The sequence below is a fragment of the Nomascus leucogenys genome, chromosome 11, assembly GCF_006542625.1.
Source record: "Nomascus leucogenys isolate Asia chromosome 11, Asia_NLE_v1, whole genome shotgun sequence".
Taxonomy (NCBI): Eukaryota; Metazoa; Chordata; class Mammalia; order Primates; family Hylobatidae; genus Nomascus; species Nomascus leucogenys.
This window is the reverse complement of record NC_044391.1, coordinates 13,532,292-13,551,702: the sequence shown is the minus strand read 5'-3', so window position 1 is coordinate 13,551,702 and position 19,411 is coordinate 13,532,292. Positions and strand designations below refer to the sequence as shown.

The window sequence follows — 19,411 nt, the reverse complement described above, 5'->3', positions numbered from 1 at the left end:
AGAAAATGTTTGGCCAAGCGCAGTAGCTCACGTCTCTAATCCCAGCATTTTGGGAGGCCAAGGTGGGTGGATCGCCTGAGGTCAGCAGTTCAAGACCAGCCTGACCAACATGGAGAAACCCCATCTCTACTAAAAATAAAAAATTAGCCGGGCGTGGGTGGCGCATGCCTGAATCCCAGGTACTCGGGAGGCTGAGGCAGGAGAATCGCTTGAACCCAGGAGGCGGAGGTTCAGAGGTTGCAGTGAGCCGAGATCGCACCATTGCACCCCAGCCTGGGCAAAAAAAAAAAAAAAGTAGAAAGAAAATGTTTTAGTCAGCAAATCAGAACACTCAGGGAAAAAGATACCAAATAATTGAGGCTTGGAGTGCTTCTTGTTCAATTGCATGAGGAAATGTGATTAGTATTAAGAATGAAATTATGTTCATAATCTGGAAGCAGATAGAGAATTATGCACAAGTGATTCTTGAAAACTGCCTATACCTATAAAGCTCTACTCTGAAAGGTAGAACTATATTTGGCCCAAGTCAAGAGATAGGAGACAATAGGCTAAATCCCAAAAGAACTTTTGATTAATTGGTTATTATAAAGATAATTATTATGAAATGTAATAGTCTTTGAATAAATTTTGGATGAAAATACTAATTTTGAAGAAACCAGGCCTTAAAATAATTTCATTTGGAACAAATGCAGATTTTTTTTCTTCCTGAAAATGAATATTTCTCTAGGTCCACCTTTAATGCAATTATTTCTTTTTCTTTTTCTCATTTAATGAAGATAGTGAATTGCTAGTCTCTAGAAATTTTATACATTTTTACAGTTCAAATAGCCTTTTTGTAATGTTTTAAAAAATTACTGTGTCATTGGATTTGGGAAACAGTGACCCACCTTCTCCATGTACAAAAACAGCAGATAGGAATTGCCAAATTTTCACTTCGGTAAAATCACAGAAACAGATACAGTATAATACATTTAATCTGTTCATTGTAATTTTTTTTCACAGATTCAAGAATGGCTTTGTTTAAATTGCCAAACCCAGAGAGCAATATCAGGACAACTTGGAGACATAGGCGAAATGCCACCTGCACCATCAGAACCCAAAGCATCTCCCATGCCTGTTCCTACAGAATCACCATCTCAGAAAACAGCAGTGCCTCCCCAAGTAAAATTAGTGAAAAAGCAAGAACAAGAATTAAAAACAGAAGCTGAAACAGTCATTCTGGAAAAAGTAAAGGAAACACTATCAATGGAAAAAATTCCTCCTGTGGTAACCACAGATCAAAAACAAGAAGAGAGTAAATTAGAGAAAGACAAAGCTTCAGCTGTTCAAGAAAAAAAGCCACTCTCTGAAGAAAAAAAGCTAATCTCTGAAAAAGAAAAGATATGTTCTGAAGAAAAAAAGCCACTACTAGAAGAAAAAAAGCCACTACTAGAAGAAAAAAAGCCAACCCCTGAAGACAAAAAGCTACTCCCAGAGGCAAAAGCATCAGCCCCAGAAGAACAAAAACATGACTTACTTAAATCTCAAGTACAAATAGCTGAAGAAAAGCTTGAAGGCAGCGTGGCTCCAAAGACAGTGCAAGAAGACAAACAACCACAGACCAAGATGGAAGATTTACTATCTGGCACACCTCAGAGTTTACCTAAAGAAGATGATAAGACAACCAAAACAATAAAAGAACAGCCACAGCCACCACTCACAGCAAAACCTGATCAGGTGGAACCTGGGAAAGAAAAAACAGTAAGTTAAAGTTTACTAACTTCTCACACTCTCATGTATGAAATTACTAATTTTTAACCTAAGTATACAAGTTGTGCAATGGTAATTATATAAGTGAAGTTCCTCAAACAATGAATGACATTCTTAAAGAAGTATAACAATTGTTTGACTATAATGAAGAGCTTTGGTCTTTTCACAGCTTTATGAAGTTTACATAAAGCATAAATACAACATTTATTTCCCTGTTTCCTATGCGTATCAAATAATCTATCAAAATCATATGGAGTGATAAAGAAGTTATCCAGTTTTATTTTTTTCTCTACTATGGACATAAAAATCAATATCCCCCTTTAACATAAAATAATGTGTCTTTATGTAAGTTTCAGTTTACTTAACCATTTGTTTACATAAGAGTCAACCAGGTTTTATTTAATGTGTGGTCAGCCGTAGAGTAATTGCAAAAAGAATAAAAGAAAAAAGGAAAAAAAATGACGTAACTGAAATCCAAAGCAAAAGTCATTCTAAAATTTCACAACACAGTTTAATATTTAGCATGATTTTTAATATAATGTATTCTGTTAGCAGTTTTATTCAATGTATTTAATATTGAAAGGTTATTTGTAATCAGCATAATTTGGAAAAATATTCTTTTCTTTTTCTTTAATGGAAAATTTTCATTTAACCCATTTTAACCAATATTTTCACAAGCAGTTACATCCTTTTCAGAGGAACTCTGATATTTTTTGGAGCTATAAGAGATCTTACATTATACTTAATTGAATACATTTAATTCACAGAGGACAGCAATGACTTACCAGGAAATTAAATAATTTAATAGTATTAAAATTCCAACTAGAAACTATACTTTGTTTCACTGTGATTCAATTGTGTTTTCTTTACAGTTTTAACACATGCTTACCAACCCATCTCTGCTATCTGATGCATCACACGTTGTCTAAGTAAATTCTGGTCTCCTTTCATTAAATGAGTTTGAGCAGAGTCAAAAAGATGCCTATAGTCTCCATTCTAATGACTGAGTCTAGCCACCACCACCACCACCAATTGCTTCTTCCAGCTAACCTTTTATTATTATTATTATTATTATTATTATTGTACTTTAAGTTTTAGGGTACATGTGCACAATGTGCAGGTTTGTTACATATGTATCCATGTGCCATGTTGGTGTGCTGCACCCATTAACTCGTCATTTAGCATTAGGTGTATCTCCCAATGCTGTCCCTCCCCCCACCCCACAACAGTCCCCGGAGTGTGATGTTCCCAGCTAACCTTTACAGAGCTTGGTGCTTGGTACTGTTTGTCTCTTTGTGAAACTTTCTGTGGCTTTCATGGCCCTCTACTTTCCTTCTCTTTTTGTCTTTCTGATCATACTTTATGAAATCTGCTTTGACTATCTCTATGATTTATCTTTGCAAAGTCCAGATGATTTTCCTTGTTTCGTTTTGAGTTCTGTCTTTGTTCCTCCTATGGGAGCTACATGAACAACTTTTGAATCCACTTATGTACGTCTTGTCCCTCTCTTGAGTGTCAGACCTGCATTTTCAAGAACCTAGTCAGTAGTTCTACTTCAAAGCCTCTCTGTAAATGCAAACTCAATATGTCTGACTCTTCCACTTCTCTATAGAAACAGTTTCTGGTGGTAACTTTCTATTTCACCATCAAGCACCTGTCTCCTGTCTCCCAGTTACTAATCTTCTGAGTGATTTCAGGTCTCTTCTTACCTGTCCTTTGTTCTCCACAATGAAGGTATCACACTTCTGTCTATTAACTCCTGTTCCTCAAGGCACTACCTTACTTACTGCTTTCATGACCTTTTGCCAATTATTTGAGCAATCTAATTACTGGTTAGGATGCCTTCCTTTTCTCCCTTCTCCAGTCTGTAGCTGTCAGGTAAATGTTTTCTAGGGTTCAGATAATTTAACTCCATCACTCAGATGTTCCTACTGATTCCCTATTGTGTTTTAAATATATTCCAAACAAGAAGTTTTCAAATATTTTCCTGAATGCAGTGCTTTTTCCTTCTATTTTATAACTTTATCACTTTCTTTTTATTATTACTTTTTCTTTCGTTATACAACCTCAATATGTGTATATGTATTTATAAATTTTATGTATGTACTATTTTACTAATATTTACCTTATAAAACATTCACAAAGAATAGAGAATAATTCGGTGAAATAAACTGAAATTACCATTGTTGTTATATTTATTTAAATGCAGATAATATATACAGATACATTTGATCACCTTAAAAGGTGTTTAATAATGATATTTTAGAGAGAGCACTGATTATGTTTTAATATTTTTAAAGATCTTGCTGTAAAATTTTATGATATAGTTATTTGAAATCCAGCTTCAAAGTTAAGCTTATTTTGATACTTTGATGTTCAGTTTTAATGGCTATTCAGAGCAGAAAAAAAAGATAATTAAAAAGGATATGCTAGAAATGAAAGAAGTAGCTCACAGTTTGTTCTCACTATATATTGTTACCTTTTTTGAAGTGTGGATTGGTAACCAATTATGAAAAAAAGAATTGGCAATTGCACAAATAAGTGTCAACCTTCCTTAATACCAATCATTTGTGTTTGTTAACTATCAGAAAATATGGGGATTTTAAAATACTTTTTCCACAAATGATTTTAAACCCGATTGCATTTCTTTGTCTAGAAGGTTTTTAAACAGATTAAAATATTCTGCTTTAAAGTTTGTTAAATAAGCAGATACAATAACTTTTAAAAGTGACATATGTTATTTTGTATAGCGTAATCATATGATAATTTCCAAATATTTATCTTCAAAGAGCTATTTCCACATTATAATTTTCTCAAAGAAACAGGTATTGTTTATTTTGCTTTAACTATGTAATACCCAGCATATTGCTGACAACTAGTATTTATTTTCTTGCTATCTAATAAGTATTGTATTACTGAAAAGCACTTACAATCCTCTATTTTTAAGAAACAATCACATCTTCACATTCTGCAGCTTTTTAACTAATTTTTCATGAGGTAAACAGTAAATATCTGTGTCATGGTCAAAAATAATGTCATAATCTCTGTCTCAGTACAAAATAAATGTTCTTCAAAATATAAAGATCTTATTAGTATACAGTGTACTACATCAGTAATATCTTGAGGCAGTCTGTCTAATTCTGGCTTACTTGTAATGAATAAATGTTTTTCACATGTACTGCCCTCTCCCTAACCTTATTCTTTAAAATTATAATTCCAATCAGAGAAATTACTTCTCAATTTTTAATATTTTTTATTTAAAAAATATACATTTTTTGAATTAAACAAATCACTCCACATTGAGGCTATGTCTTCATTGGTACATTTTTCCTTGAGGGTTCACAATAGTAATCCTTAAAATATTTTATTATTAATTCAAGAGAAACAGGGAATATTATGAACTGAGTATGTAAAGAAATCTCCATAGTAGGGTTATATTATTATTAGATCTTTTGCTACTTAATTTGTTCTCATAATTTTTCCCAAATCTTCCACAATTATTTCTTTGTTTCTTCCAACATTTGCTGACAAAGGAATGTAGTTTGACTTGTCACTATATTGATTCCACATATCACTTTAGTCATTTTTTCATGGCCAAAAATAAAAAACATTTCCCCATCTGTTATGTGATTTTTCTTACTGAGAAAGAAAATTCAAAAGAAGATTCCAAATGGTTATTATTGAAATTAGTGAAAACTTATAAAGTACTAGAAAACTTATTTGCTGAAAATTACAGAGGTTTGTGATAGTGTCATAATACCACTGGCTTTGATTCAAAGCACGTTCTATATTTAGGGTAAGGTTTGTTATTAGCAATAATAGATGCAGAAACAGATTTCAAATAGCTTTCCTGATAATGTCAAGCATTTTTTACTAACTTCAAGTCAGATCTGATTTAATTTGATGATCACTGTTCTCACCTTGTTATGAAAACTGATGAAAAGCTTGTAACAATATGAAAAGTATCAGCTTTCTTGTGAGTGCATGTGTGTATTTCTTACATTACTAGTTTGATCTTTAAGAAATGATTTTTTTTGCAGAGATTTCTTCTACTACTCAGCTATTAGAGGAAAGCTAGTTTAGTTAAAACTAGGTGATCTTTTATAACTACAAACCATAAATCTGCATAACTGAATGATAAACTTCAACGTAAAGGTGAGCAAGTGAAGTGGTTGCCTCACTGTAACTTCTCTTTGTAGTTGGTTGCCTCATTATAACTTCAGCCTTCTCCCAGGATACCTCACAGACCATGTGACCAACTGACATGACAAGTGAGATAATAGTATTGTCCATCTATTGATTAAATATTAGTGCAGTTTAATTTATCCTCTCTTTTGGATTTAAAAATGCAACTAAAATCCTATTGTCTTCTCATTGTATTCCACTGAAGCACTTTGCATAGCTACCAGGGTATGTGCACCCCACAGCGGAGACTCCTGTCTAAATGGCTTAGTTGGCTTTCTCAGCCTTCTGGAATCTGGCTCCAGCACAACTTTCAAGCAACCACTAACATTCCCCATGGGGAGAAATTAAAGAAAAACAGCCAAATACGCCTTTGTGTGATTCCTGAACATAGCCTGTGCTTTCTCCTTTCTGAACCTGTTCTCAGTTTTTCTGTGTGCACTGATGCTGCACCTTCACATCAACTGTGTCAGAAAAAATCCCACCTGAACCTCCAGACCACTTTGCTAGCATGACTTCCATGAGTCTGCCCTTCTATTCCCTGATGCAGTTTTTTCTGCATCAGAAAATATTAGAAAAATAGTCAGTTTTCCTGATGCAGAATTTTCTGCAATGATTAATTTCTTAATTAGTTTTTATTTACAGTCAAAACAACACTCTTAATTTACCTCTTACTATTCTGGCTGCTGTGTTAAGTACTTCCTTATACAATTATTGATAAGGTTAATATTATGATAGCTTTAGTAAAGATGGGGAAACTGAATTTCCATGCCCAAGATCACATAGCTGGAAGGCAGAAGTGCTAGAATTATAGTCCAGCTCTGATTACAAAGACTGTGCCCTCACCCACTGCACAAGATGTTTTTTCCTATGACACTTTTAGAATACTGGCTTTTCATTATTATAATTATCCATCTCTCTTAGCAACCCTCACTGCTATACCAAATACTTGGTATAATATTTTACTCTATTTATATATGTGTATTATTTCATCATTAATCTAGCTGTCATTTGTGTCATTCATATTATTATAGTACATTGTTTAAATTTCTTTGTTGCCACATCATTTTATCACTTCATTCATTCCTATCTTTCAAAATGTTTGTTGAATAGCATTAAAATTAATCCTGAAGTATAACAGTTTGAAAACTACATACACATTTTTAAATTTTTAGTTTAATATTTTAAAAGTCATATTGCTATAGAATTTTACGTTTTACTTATATACACAAACAGAATACTGTTTAAATCTTTATTTGATATAATACACTAAAATACTCTCCTCATAGAAACCAAACTTGGAACATTCTTTAGCAGGTACTTTTATTTCTTGTTAAAATGATCTCAGGGTTAGTATTCAAGTTACATATAGCCAATAAGTGGCTGCCTAATCAGAAAGGATGAAAAATAATAATGTTTTCTGTAGTGAGAAGGACTCCCATATTATGGTGCTTAGATGACAGCATCCGATCTTTCACTCCAGGTCCAGTGAATTTTATAGGCTTAATTTTGTTTGGAGTGTTACAAACACTCAAATCAGTAATCTGCATTAATGTAAACTTTATGTAAATTATTGAAGATTTGCATTCATTGTTTAATTTTAGCCCGTCAAAATAAATGGAAAATTAAACAACAACTTCACACACTGCATCCTTTCTTTGCACAGTTTTATATGTCATCTAGAATTCAGTTCTTTAATAATATTCAAAAAAAATTCTGTTTGCCTTCAATATGGAAGGCTTTTGTGTAAAGAGCAAAACCAAATTTGGCAGTGCAGGTATGTCTTGGCACATTCTCCACTACTAGTGAAGGCCTCAAGATACACCACCATGGGAAGAGATCCAAATGGGGCTCCGTTCGTCACTGCCTCTCACTGACCAGTCTGCAGCTCAATAAATGGCAGGGGGTTATTGGAAGGGAAAGGAAAAAAAGCCTGGAGAGTAAACACTTTGCCAACTTGCCACCTTATAATATGCAAAAGTTATTTAGGGGAAGAAAATCATTGCAGCATCACCACCATAGGTAAACAATGATGAAATCCTATGAGGAGTGTGGAGGGAGGAGACCAGGCAGTGAGTGGGAGGAGGAATAACTGGGTAGGACATGGTGCTGAGTGAAGAAGAAAAGCATGAACACAAGGAAAAGGCACATAAGGGAGATTGTAGGGCTGGTATTTTGATATTTATGTGTATTAATCTTCTGTCTAATGTCACTTAATATCTCTTGTTACATTATATAAGTCTGGTCCTAATCTGTTTTGTATAATATCAGTAGAACCTTCAGAATCCATTGTATGAAACTGTAACTTTTTAAATGGTCCTCTGAATTGTTACATATAACCATGGTCACATTTCTTTCATATATGCTTGGTTTTATGACATTGTTACATATTTTAATATACGTAGACATAAAATAAAGAATACACATGGCCAGGCACGGTGGCTCACGCCTGTAATCCCAGGATTTTGGGAGGCCGAGGTGGGCAGATCAGGAGGTCAGGAGTTCAAGATCAGCCTAACCAACATGGTGAAACCCGTCTCTACTAAAAATACAAAAATTAGCCAGGCGTGGTGGCACACACCTGTAATCCCAGCTACTCAGGAAGCTGAGGCAGGAGAATGGCTTGAACCCAGGAGGCGGAGGTGGCAGTGAGCCAAGATCGAGCCACTGCACTCCAGCCTGGGTGACAAAGCGTGACTCCGTCTCAAAAAAAAAAATAAGAAAAATAAGAATACACATGACATTATCAAAGTTTGACTGTGAAAGATCATTTTCTTGACCTTTTATTCACAAGGAGCTTAAGTATCCCACCCCCATCATGATGGTGTTTACTGTAATTCAGTAAAGGGAGGATAGGGCTAGGGTTAAAAAAAAGACAAACAAGGAAGGACAGAAATTATATTGAATTCCAAAAAATGTGCTCTGGCATTTTCTGGGCTGTAATGAAATGGAAATGTCTCTCCACTATTACCATCCAGAAAGCATTTATTAGAAGGCAGCTTCACCATTGCTTGCCACTTCATTATGAGAAAGGAACTGAAATGAGTTAAGTGCTCATCAACCCTCCTACTATAGTCTCACAACTGCAGATAAGAAATTCTTTACTGGAAAGACATGCAAATTGGTACAGTATAGTTAATTCTAGGTGCACACTGAAGAGTAGGCATTAGTTTTTGCACTAAAGTTGTTAAGAATATATCACACTGTCTTTTTTAATTGAGTAACGTAAATTCAGCAAAATCATTTTACCCTATAATATGCTCAGGATAGATCATTGACCATGCATAATAAAGGTATATATTTAGATGAAAATGAATGTAAAATGAGCATCAAGCCAACAATATTTATATTTGATAACTCTAACTAGAAAAAGGAGAAGAAAAGGAGGGAGGGAAGAATGGGGAGAGGGAGGGAGGGAGGGAAGGAAGGAAGGAAGGAACAAAGGAAGGAAGGAAGGACGAAGGAAGGAAGAAGGAAGGAAGGAAGGACAAAGGAAGAAAGGATGAAGGAAGGATGGAGGAAGGAAGGATGAAGGAAGGAGGAAGGAAGGAGGAAGGAAGGAAGGAGTATGTTTGTTGTGCAAACTTACGTCTGTTTACTTGGGCCATAGTTAGATCAGAAGATTCTGCTCATGCCAACACACACTGAAAATATTGAGACAGTACAAGATACAGACTTAGTGGAATTAAGGTGGCCTCACAGGCTAGAATAAGCTGCAGCATGCTCTTAGGCAGCTGTTCCCCTAACCCCTCCTTTCTGTAGGCTGTGAGACTATTGTGACACTCTCCTTTAAACAGGACAACTAACTGAATCAGTTTTATTTTGCTCATGTATATTTTTAATTAGCAAAAAAGTCTTTATGCAACAAGTCTCTATATTTAATTTTTATTTAAGGCCTCTCTGATTCTTGAACCTAAATTGTTGTCATGGCATTGTCATAGCCCAAGAAAGGCAACAAGTTCAAGGTTGTGGTGTGTCGCTAAGGGTCCCAGATCTCTGGAAAGCCCATGCTCCCGCTCACAAAAGCTATTTATTGTTTAAGGAAGCTGCTTTTCAAGATAAAACAAGATTTCAAAATCACAAGGTATTTGTAAGTGACATTAGTGAAACACCTTTGAGATGAAATGCTGAAGATAAATGTGATTAACAACTCTACAAAAATAACAGCTGAATATTTCTCTTTAACTGAACTGATGAGTCAGACCAATTATTGCATAACTTTTTCAAAGTACATAATTTCTAAACATTCATTCCAAGTGATATAGAGTAATGATATTAACAATAATACCAAGTATATATAGTGTTTCATAACTTTCAAAATGTCTTTTTAAAGCAGTGCCTTGTTTGAATCATTTGACAAGAATGATAAAAGATTATTTGTGGTACATGGCATATATGTTATGATGGCATGTTACTTGCTTTTTTTTGTTTAGTAAATTCTCCAATATCCCTTACAACTTACAGCCAGGCACAAAGCCCGTTGTCTGATACTTTCTTGAACTTTACCTGACCTCATAATCCAAAAATATAAATTATGTTAATAGAAAATTTATCTTTAAACATCTTCATCACAATTTATAAACTTTATTCTAAAGCAAATTCATTGAGAAAAATAATCGTATTTTTGAAGGAAAATGACATTGAAATGTGAAAAGGTAGAGTATTTGTGAAAGAAGATCAAATGTCATTGAGAATTGACATTTAATGAAACTTAGTTTAAATGGAAACTAACCTTATGAACGCATATCAACAATATTTTTCTCAAACTTTTAAAAAATACTGACATATAGTTGAAAAAATTTTCCAAAATTTTCTTTCAGTTCCTAATAGTTATTTGGTAGTAACAGAGAGGCCATGTTTTTAGTTTAACCATGTTAAGTTTTCCTGTATCTTTATCTCCCTGCTTAGGAAAAGGAAGATGACAAATCAGACACCTCAAGTTCTCAGCAGCCTAAAAGCCCCCAAGGTCTGAGCGACACGGGATATTCTTCCGATGGAATATCAAGCTCGCTTGGTGAAATTCCAAGTCTTATTCCAACTGATGAAAAGGATATTCTCAAGGGACTCAAAAAGGACTCTTTTTCACAAGAAAGCAGCCCTTCCAGCCCCTCAGATTTGGCTAAGTTAGAAAGTACAGTCCTATCTATTTTGGAAGCTCAAGCAAGTACACTTGTTGATGAAAAGTCAGAAAAGAAAACACAACCCCATGAAGTTTCTCCTGAACAGCCTAAAGACCAAGAGAAAACTCAGAGTTTATCTGAAACCTTGGAAATTACTATTTCAGAAGAGGAAATCAAAGAGAGTCAAGAAGAAAGGAAAGACACTTTTAAAAAAGATAGCCAACAAGATATTCCTTCCAGCAAGGACCATAAAGAGAAGTCTGAGTTTGTTGATGACATAACTACTAGAAGAGAGCCTTATGATTCAGTTGAAGAGAGTAGTGAAAGTGAAAACTCACCTGTTCCACAAAGAAAACGAAGAACTAGTGTTGGCTCATCAAGCAGTGATGAGTATAAACAGGAAGACAGCCAAGGATCAGGGGAAGAGGAGGACTTCATTCGAAAACAAATCATAGAAATGAGTGCTGATGAAGATGCTTCAGGTTCTGAAGATGATGAGTTCATCAGAAACCAGCTCAAAGAGATTAGTAGTAGTACTGAGAGCCAGAAGAAGGAAGAAACAAAGGGAAAAGGCAAAATAACAGCAGGGAAACACAGAAGACTGACGCGAAAAAGTAGCACAAGCATTGATGATGATGCAGGAAGACGTCACTCATGGCATGATGAAGACGATGAAGCATTTGATGAAAGTCCTGAACTTAAATACAGAGAAACTAAAAGTCAGGAAAGTGAAGAACTTGTAGTTGCTGGAGGAGGAGGGCTACGCCGATTTAAAACAATTGAGCTCAACAGTACAATAGCAGATAAATATTCTGCAGAGTCATCACAGAAAAAAACAAGTTTGTATTTTGATGAAGAGCCAGAATTAGAAATGGAAAGCCTGACAGACTCACCTGAAGATAGGTCAAGGGGAGAGGGATCTTCGAGTCTGCATGCTTCCAGCTTCACTCCTGGTACATCCCCTACATCAGTATCATCACTTGATGAGGACAGTGACAGTAGCCCGAGTCACAAAAAAGGAGAGAGCAAACAGCAACGTAAAGCTCGGCACAGATCACATGGCCCTCTTTTGCCTACTATTGAAGATTCTTCAGAGGAAGAAGAATTGAGAGAGGAAGAAGAATTATTAAAGGAGCAAGAAAAGCAGAGGGAAATAGAACAGCAACAAAGAAAGAGTTCTAGTAAAAAATCAAAGAAAGACAAAGATGAACTTCGAGCTCAGAGAAGAAGGGAAAGGCCAAAGACACCACCTAGTAATCTCTCTCCCATTGAAGATGCATCTCCGACGGAAGAGTTACGTCAGGCTGCAGAAATGGAGGAGCTCCATAGATCTTCTTGTTCTGAATATTCACCTAGCATAGAATCAGACCCAGAAGGTTTTGAAATAAGCCCGGAAAAAATAATAGAAGTACAAAAAGTTTATAAATTGCCCACAGCTGTGTCATTATACTCACCAACAGATGAGCAATCTATTATGCAGAAAGAAGGTAGCCAAAAGGCGTTAAAAAGTGCTGAGGAGATGTATGAAGAAATGATGCATAAAACACACAAATACAAAGCTTTTCCAGCTGCAGCTGAACGAGATGAAGTGTTTGAAAAAGAGCCGTTGTATGGTGGGATGCTAATAGAGGATTATATTTATGAATCTTTAGTAGAAGATACGTACAATGGATCGGTAGATGGCAGTCTGCTAACAAGGCAAGAAGAAGAAAATGGATTTATGCAACAGAAAGGAAGAGAGCAAAAGATAAGACTTTCAGAACAGATTTATGAAGATCCCATGCAAACAATTACAGACCTCCAGAAAGAGTTTTATGAGTTAGAAAGCTTACATTCTGTTCTGCCTCAGGAAGATATTGTTTCAAGCTCTTTTATCATCCCAGAAAGCCATGAGATAGTGGACCTGGGTACTATGGTAACTTCTACAGGAGAAGAAAAGAAACTACTAGATGCTGATACTGCCTATGAAGAACTTATGAAGAGGCAACAGATGCAGTTAACACCTGGATCTAGCCCAACCCAGGCCCCCATTGGTGAGGATATGACAGAGTCCACCATGGACTTTGACAGAATGCCTGATGCATCTTTGTCATCAAGTGTTCTCTCAGGAGCGTCTCTTACAGATTCAACCAGCAGTGCAACACTCTCTATCCCAGATGTTAAAATAACCCAGCATTTTTCAACAGAAGAAATTGAGGATGAATATGTAACCGATTATACGAGAGAAATTCAAGAGATAATTGCCCATGAATCGCTGATTTTGACCTACTCGGAGCCTTCAGAAAGTGCTACATCTGTCCCACCCTCTGACACACCTTCTCTCACATCATCTGTTTCTTCAGTCTGTACCACAGATAGCTCCTCACCCATTACTACCCTGGATAGCATAACCACAGTTTATACAGAGCCAGTGGACATGATAACTAAATTTGAAGATTCTGAGGAAATTTCTTCATCAACTTATTTTCCAGGCAGCATTATAGACTATCCAGAAGAAATAAGTGTATCTTTAGATCGGACTTCCACACCAGATGGTAGAGCTAATGCTGATCATATTGTTATTTCCTTATCTGATGTGGCATCTTCTATCATAGAATCTGTAGTACCTAAACCTGAAGGGCCAGTTGCTGACACTATTTCTACTGACTTATCTATATCTGAAAAGGACCCAGTGAAGAAAGCCAAGAAGGAAACTGGGAATGGAATCATTCTAGAAGTTTTGGAAGCTTACAGAGACAAAAAGGAGTTGGAGGCTGAACTAACAAAAAGTAGCTTATCTGAAACCGTGTTTGATCACCCACCTTCTTCTGTAATAGCCCTTCCAATGAAAGAGCAGCTTTCAACTACGTACTTTACATCTGGAGAGATCTTTAGTCAGGAAAAACCTGCATCTCCGTTACCATCTGGCAGTCCTTCTGTTTCCTCTCTTCCAGCTAAACCTCGCCCATTCTTTAGAAGTTCTTCTTTGGACATATCAGCTCAACCTCCTCCCCCTCCTCCCCCTCCCCCTCCTCCTCCTCCTCCACCACCACCCCCTCCTCCCCCACCACTTCCTCCACCAACTTCACCTAAACCAACTATTCTTCCTAAAAAAAAGTTAACAGTTGCAGCTCCAGTGACTACAGCTACACCTCTGTTTGATGCTGTTACTACTGTAGAGACCACAGCTGTTCTGACAAGTAATGGATTACCTGTTACAAGAATATGTACCACTGCACCTCCTCCTGTTCCTCCTAAGCCATCTTCAATTCCATCTGGACTTGTATTTACCCACAGGCCTGAGCCAAGCAAACCTCCAATCGCCCCCAAACCAGTGATTCCTCAGCTTCCAACAACTACACAAAAACCAACAGATATACACCCCAAACCAACAGGCCTATCTTTAACTTCAAGTATGACCTTAAATTTAGTGACTTCAGCAGATTATAAATTGCCTTCCCCTACCTCCCCACTTTCCCCACACTCCAACAAGTCCTCACCAAGATTTTCCAAATCCCTCACAGAAACTTATGTAGTTATTACATTGCCATCTGAACCTGGGACTCCAACAGATTCTTCTGCTAGTCAAGCAATTACCAGTTGGCCCTTGGGATCACCCTCCAAAGATCTGGTTTCTGTTGAACCTGTGTTTTCTGTAGTTCCTCCTGTGACAGCTGTAGAAATTCCAATTTCTTCAGAACAGACCTTCTACATCTCTGGAGCTTTACAGACATTTTCTGCTACCCCTGTCACAGCACCCTCTTCATTTCAAGCAGCTCCCACGTCAGTTACACAGTTTCTCACTACTGAAGTTTCCAAGACTGAGGTTTCAGCAACCAGAAGTACAGCTCCTAGTGTTGGTCTCAGCAGCATTTCCATAACAATTCCTCCAGAGCCTCTTGCTCTAGATAACATACATTTAGAGAAGCCTCAGTATAAAGAAGATGGAAAATTGCAACTTGTTGGTGATGTAATTGATTTGCGTACAGTACCAAAGGTAGAAGTTAAAACAACTGATAAATGTATTGATCTTTCTACTTCTACAATGGATGTGAAAAGGCAGATCACAACAAATGAAGTTTATGGGAAACAAATTAGTGCTGTCCAACCCTCTATTATAAATCTTAGTGTGACATCATCAATAGTGACTCCTATATCTCTGGCCACTGAGACAGTGACCTTTGTCACATGCACAGCTAGTGCAAGTTACACTACAGGCACAGAAAGCCTAGTGGGTGTACAACATGCAATGACAACACCACTCCAACTTACAACATCAAAGCATGCTGAGCCCCCATACAGGATGCCAAGTGACCAGGTCTTTCCTATAGCTAGGGAAGAAGCACCAATAAACTTATCTCTAGGTACTCCAGCACATGCAATGACATTGGCTATTACAAAACCTGTCACTGTGCCTCCTGTTGGTGTCACAAATGGATGGACTGATAGCACCATATCCCAGGGGATCACTGATGGGGAAGTAGTGGATCTCAGTACAACCAAGTCTCACAGAACAGTCGTAACAATGGATGAGTCTACTTCAAGTGTGATGACCAAAATAATAGAAGATGATGAAAAACCCGTTGATTTAACCGCAGGGAGAAGAGCTGTGTGCTGTGACATGGTTTATAAATTACCATTTGGAAGGAGCTGCACAGCACAGCAGCCTGCAACTACTCTTCCTGAGGATCGTTTTGGTTATAGGGATGACCACTATCAGTATGATCGATCAGGGCCATATGGTTATAGAGGGATTGGGGGAATGAAGCCTTCCATGTCTGACACAAATTTAGCAGAAGCTGGACATTTTTTCTATAAAAGTAAGAATGCTTTTGATTATTCTGAAGGAACTGACACAGCAGTAGATCTGACTTCAGGGAGAGTTACTACAGGTCAGTATGATGTGGCAGCAGACCTTTCCTTGAAATATCATTATGGTGTTCCTCATCTCATTTCAGGATGAAAATGTGGCTTCTTTTCCAGTTTTGTTACTTTTTCTCTTTCTTTGGATGTTATAGCAGCATATTTTGGAGTACATGTGCACTTTTGTTCCTTCATTTTAAAAAAATACCGTTCTGCTCAAAATCACCTGCATGCACCTGCATGTTCAACATTGCTTTCATTCCGCATCTAATTAGGCTACCCTGTGGATTTGCATGCAGTCTCATTCATTATGTTCATCAAGATGAGAGGGTTTTCAAACTCAAAAAGCATCATTCATTCTGGGAACTGGACTATAACTCTGCCCTGTATTTCAGGTGAGGTAATGGATTATTCAAGCAAGACTACAGGTCCATATCCAGAAACACGACAAGTCATTTCAGGAGTTGGGATTAGTACCCCACAGTATTCCACAGCAAGAATGACACCACCGCCAGGACCCCAGTATTGTGTGGGGAGTGTTTTGAGGTCATCTAATGGTGTTGTCTATTCTTCAGTAGCAACTCCAACACCCTCTACATTTGCTATCACCACACAACCCGGCTCCATTTTCAGCACCACAGTGAGGGATTTGTCTGGTGTTCATACAGTTGATGCAGTGACTTCGTTACCTGCCCTGCACCATAGCCAGCCAATGCCTAGATCATATTTTATAACAACAGGTGCATCTGAAACGGATATTGCAGTAACTGGTATTGATATCAGTGCCAGTTTGCAAACTATTACTGTGGAGTCTCTTACTGCTGAGACGATAGACTCTGTTCCCACTTTAACCACAGCATCTGAAGTGTTTCCTGAAGTGGTGGGAGATGAAAGTGCTCTTTTAATTGTCCCTGAAGAAGATAAACAACAACAGCAGCAGCTAGACTTGGAACGTGAGCTCCTGGAACTGGAGAAAATTAAGCAACAGCGCTTTGCTGAGGAATTGGAGTGGGAACGTCAGGAAATTCAAAGATTCCGAGAACAAGAAAAGATCATGGTTCAGAAAAAGTTGGAGGAGCTGCAGTCTATGAAGCAACACCTTCTCTATCAGCAAGAAGAAGAGCGGCAAGCCCAGTTCATGATGAGGCAGGAGACGTTAGCTCAGCAACAGTTACAGCTTGAGCAGATCCAACAGCTGCAACAACAGCTTCACCAGCAGCTGGAGGAGCAAAAGATTCGGCAGATCTACCAGTATAACTATGACCCTTCTGGAACTGCTTCTCCACAAACCACTACAGAGCAGGCAATTTTGGAAGGTCAGTATGCTGCTCCAGAAGGCAGTCAATTTTGGGCAACTGAAGATGCAACCACCACAGCTTCAGCTGTTGTGGCAATTGAAATACCACAAAGCCAAGGATGGTACACCGTTCAGTCTGATGGTGTTACTCAATACATTGCCCCACCTGGTATCCTGAGCACTGTTTCAGAAATACCTCTAACAGATGTTGTTGTCAAAGAGGAAAAACAACCCAAAAAGAGAAGTTCTGGAGCTAAAGTCCGAGGACAGTATGATGACATGGGAGAAAATATGACAGATGATCCCCGAAGTTTTAAAAAGATAGTGGACAGTGGTGTACAAACGGATGACGAAGATGCCACGGATCGGAGCTATGTGAGTAGGAGAAGGAGAACTAAAAAGAGTGTGGATACAAGCGTCCAAACTGATGATGAAGATCAGGATGAGTGGGATATGCCTACTAGATCAAGGAGGAAAGCTCGTGTAGGGAAATATGGTGACAGCATGACAGAGGCTGACAAGACCAAACCTCTTTCCAAAGTCTCCAGCATAGCAGTTCAAACGGTAGCAGAGATATCTGTGCAAACTGAACCAGTTGGAACCATAAGAACACCCTCCATACGGGCACGAGTGGATGCCAAGGTAGAAATAATTAAACACATTTCAGCACCTGAAAAGACTTACAAAGGGGGCAGTTTAGGATGTCAAACAGAAGCAGATTCAGACACACAAAGTCCTCAATATCTGAGTGCCACATCTCCACCCAAAGACAAGAAACGCCCAACACCTTTAGAGATTGGTTATTCATCTCACCTCCGGGCAGATTCCACAGTACAGCTGGCTCCTTCCCCACCCAAATCCCCCAAAGTCCTTTACTCACCCATCTCACCACTTTCACCAGGCAAAGCCTTAGAATCAGCCTTTGTACCTTATGAAAAACCCCTCCCTGATGATATAAGTCCACAGAAAGTACTGCATCCAGATATGGCTAAAGTTCCCCCAGCAAGTCCTAAGACAGCCAAGATGATGCAGCGTTCTATGTCTGACCCCAAGCCTCTGAGTCCAACAGCAGACGAAAGTTCCAGGGCTCCTTTTCAGTATACCGAGGGCTATACGGTAAGAGTGATTCTTTTCAGTTGGAAGGCAATGGATGAGTTATTAATCATGTGTTTTCAGACTTTTAGGAGGCAATCAGGCTCCTGGTACCTTAGAAACCTAATACTAGATTAGAGTGAAGATTATTGCCTTAGAAATTTACACTATATATGTGTGTGAGCGTGTGCGTGTGTGTGTGCATGCGTGTGTGTGTGCGTGCATGTGTGTGTGTGCATTTGTGTGTAGAAAACCATACATTCACTTAAAAATACCAAAGAAAGAAAACACATTATGTGAAGCAAAATGAGTTTATTATTTTAAGACAATGAAATTGAAAGTCTTACTCTTATATCAAAATCTCCCAAATATCAACTGTAGCTGTGATTTCAGTAAACATAATTAATATTCATTTTCAAGCATGATAGGAAATGTTAAACAGATAATGCAAAAGGTGACTATAAATTTAGACCATGGATATTTAGTGGGAAGGCCCTTAAGATTATCTGGTCAGTATCCTCTTCCTCCAGCCAGAATGTTTTCATTAAAAGGCTTGGAACACTTACTGGTCAAAAGAACATTTCTGAGGCAGGCAGATAAGAGTGTAATATAATCATCATAGTTCATCCATGCTTATTTTATTTCTGGCAACTTTATTAATCTAAACTCAGGTAAACCTTAGTCCTAGTGCTCACAGAAGCAAAAATATTTTTTCATGTTTCTTTGAATAATATAAATTAATTATTTTCAAATATATAGATATGCTTCAAGGAGAAAAGAACATATACAGATGTATCTGTGAAGATCTCTGTAACAGAGAATAAGAAATGTGGATAATCAGCTGTAAAGCAGATATTTCCTACTTAAGAAAATCTAATACACATAACTATTCAGAAAATGATTGATAGATATAATAGCTTAATTTAGAACAAGACTTCTGTTCAAATTAGAAGTTCCCTTAATGCATGATTACTGAGCTCTAGGTTTTGAACCCTGAAGTTTCTAAGTAGGTTTTTCTGAGATGGTGTCACATTTCCACTGACCCATATGCGTTAAACACTGGCTGTGGGCTGAAAAATATGTCACAATATATGACTGTAAGTCTACTTGTAGGTATATAGCCATCAAT

At 37.4% G+C, this 19,411-nt stretch overlaps 1 protein-coding gene across 9 annotated transcripts in view; it reads left to right on the top strand.

Moving 5' to 3' along the window:
* The window catches only part of PCLO (piccolo presynaptic cytomatrix protein), a 402,165-nt gene that overhangs the window by 194,223 nt on the left and 188,531 nt on the right, over window positions 1-19,411 (top strand). For 7 of the 9 annotated variants that reach the window (XR_004032228.1, XM_030822011.1, XM_030822010.1 and 4 more), the window contains exons 4-6: window positions 1,003-1,740; window positions 10,840-15,922; window positions 16,289-18,306. Coding sequence is in view for 8 of the 9 variants with exons in the window: in XM_030822011.1 (XP_030677871.1) it covers window positions 1,003-1,740; window positions 10,840-15,922; window positions 16,289-18,306 (7,839 nt within the window). In the remaining variant the exon portion in view is untranslated. The remainder of the gene's footprint in view (window positions 1-1,002; window positions 1,741-10,839; window positions 15,923-16,288; window positions 18,307-19,411) is intronic. The other 2 variants (XM_030822013.1, XM_030822012.1) reach the window with 2 other exon arrangements.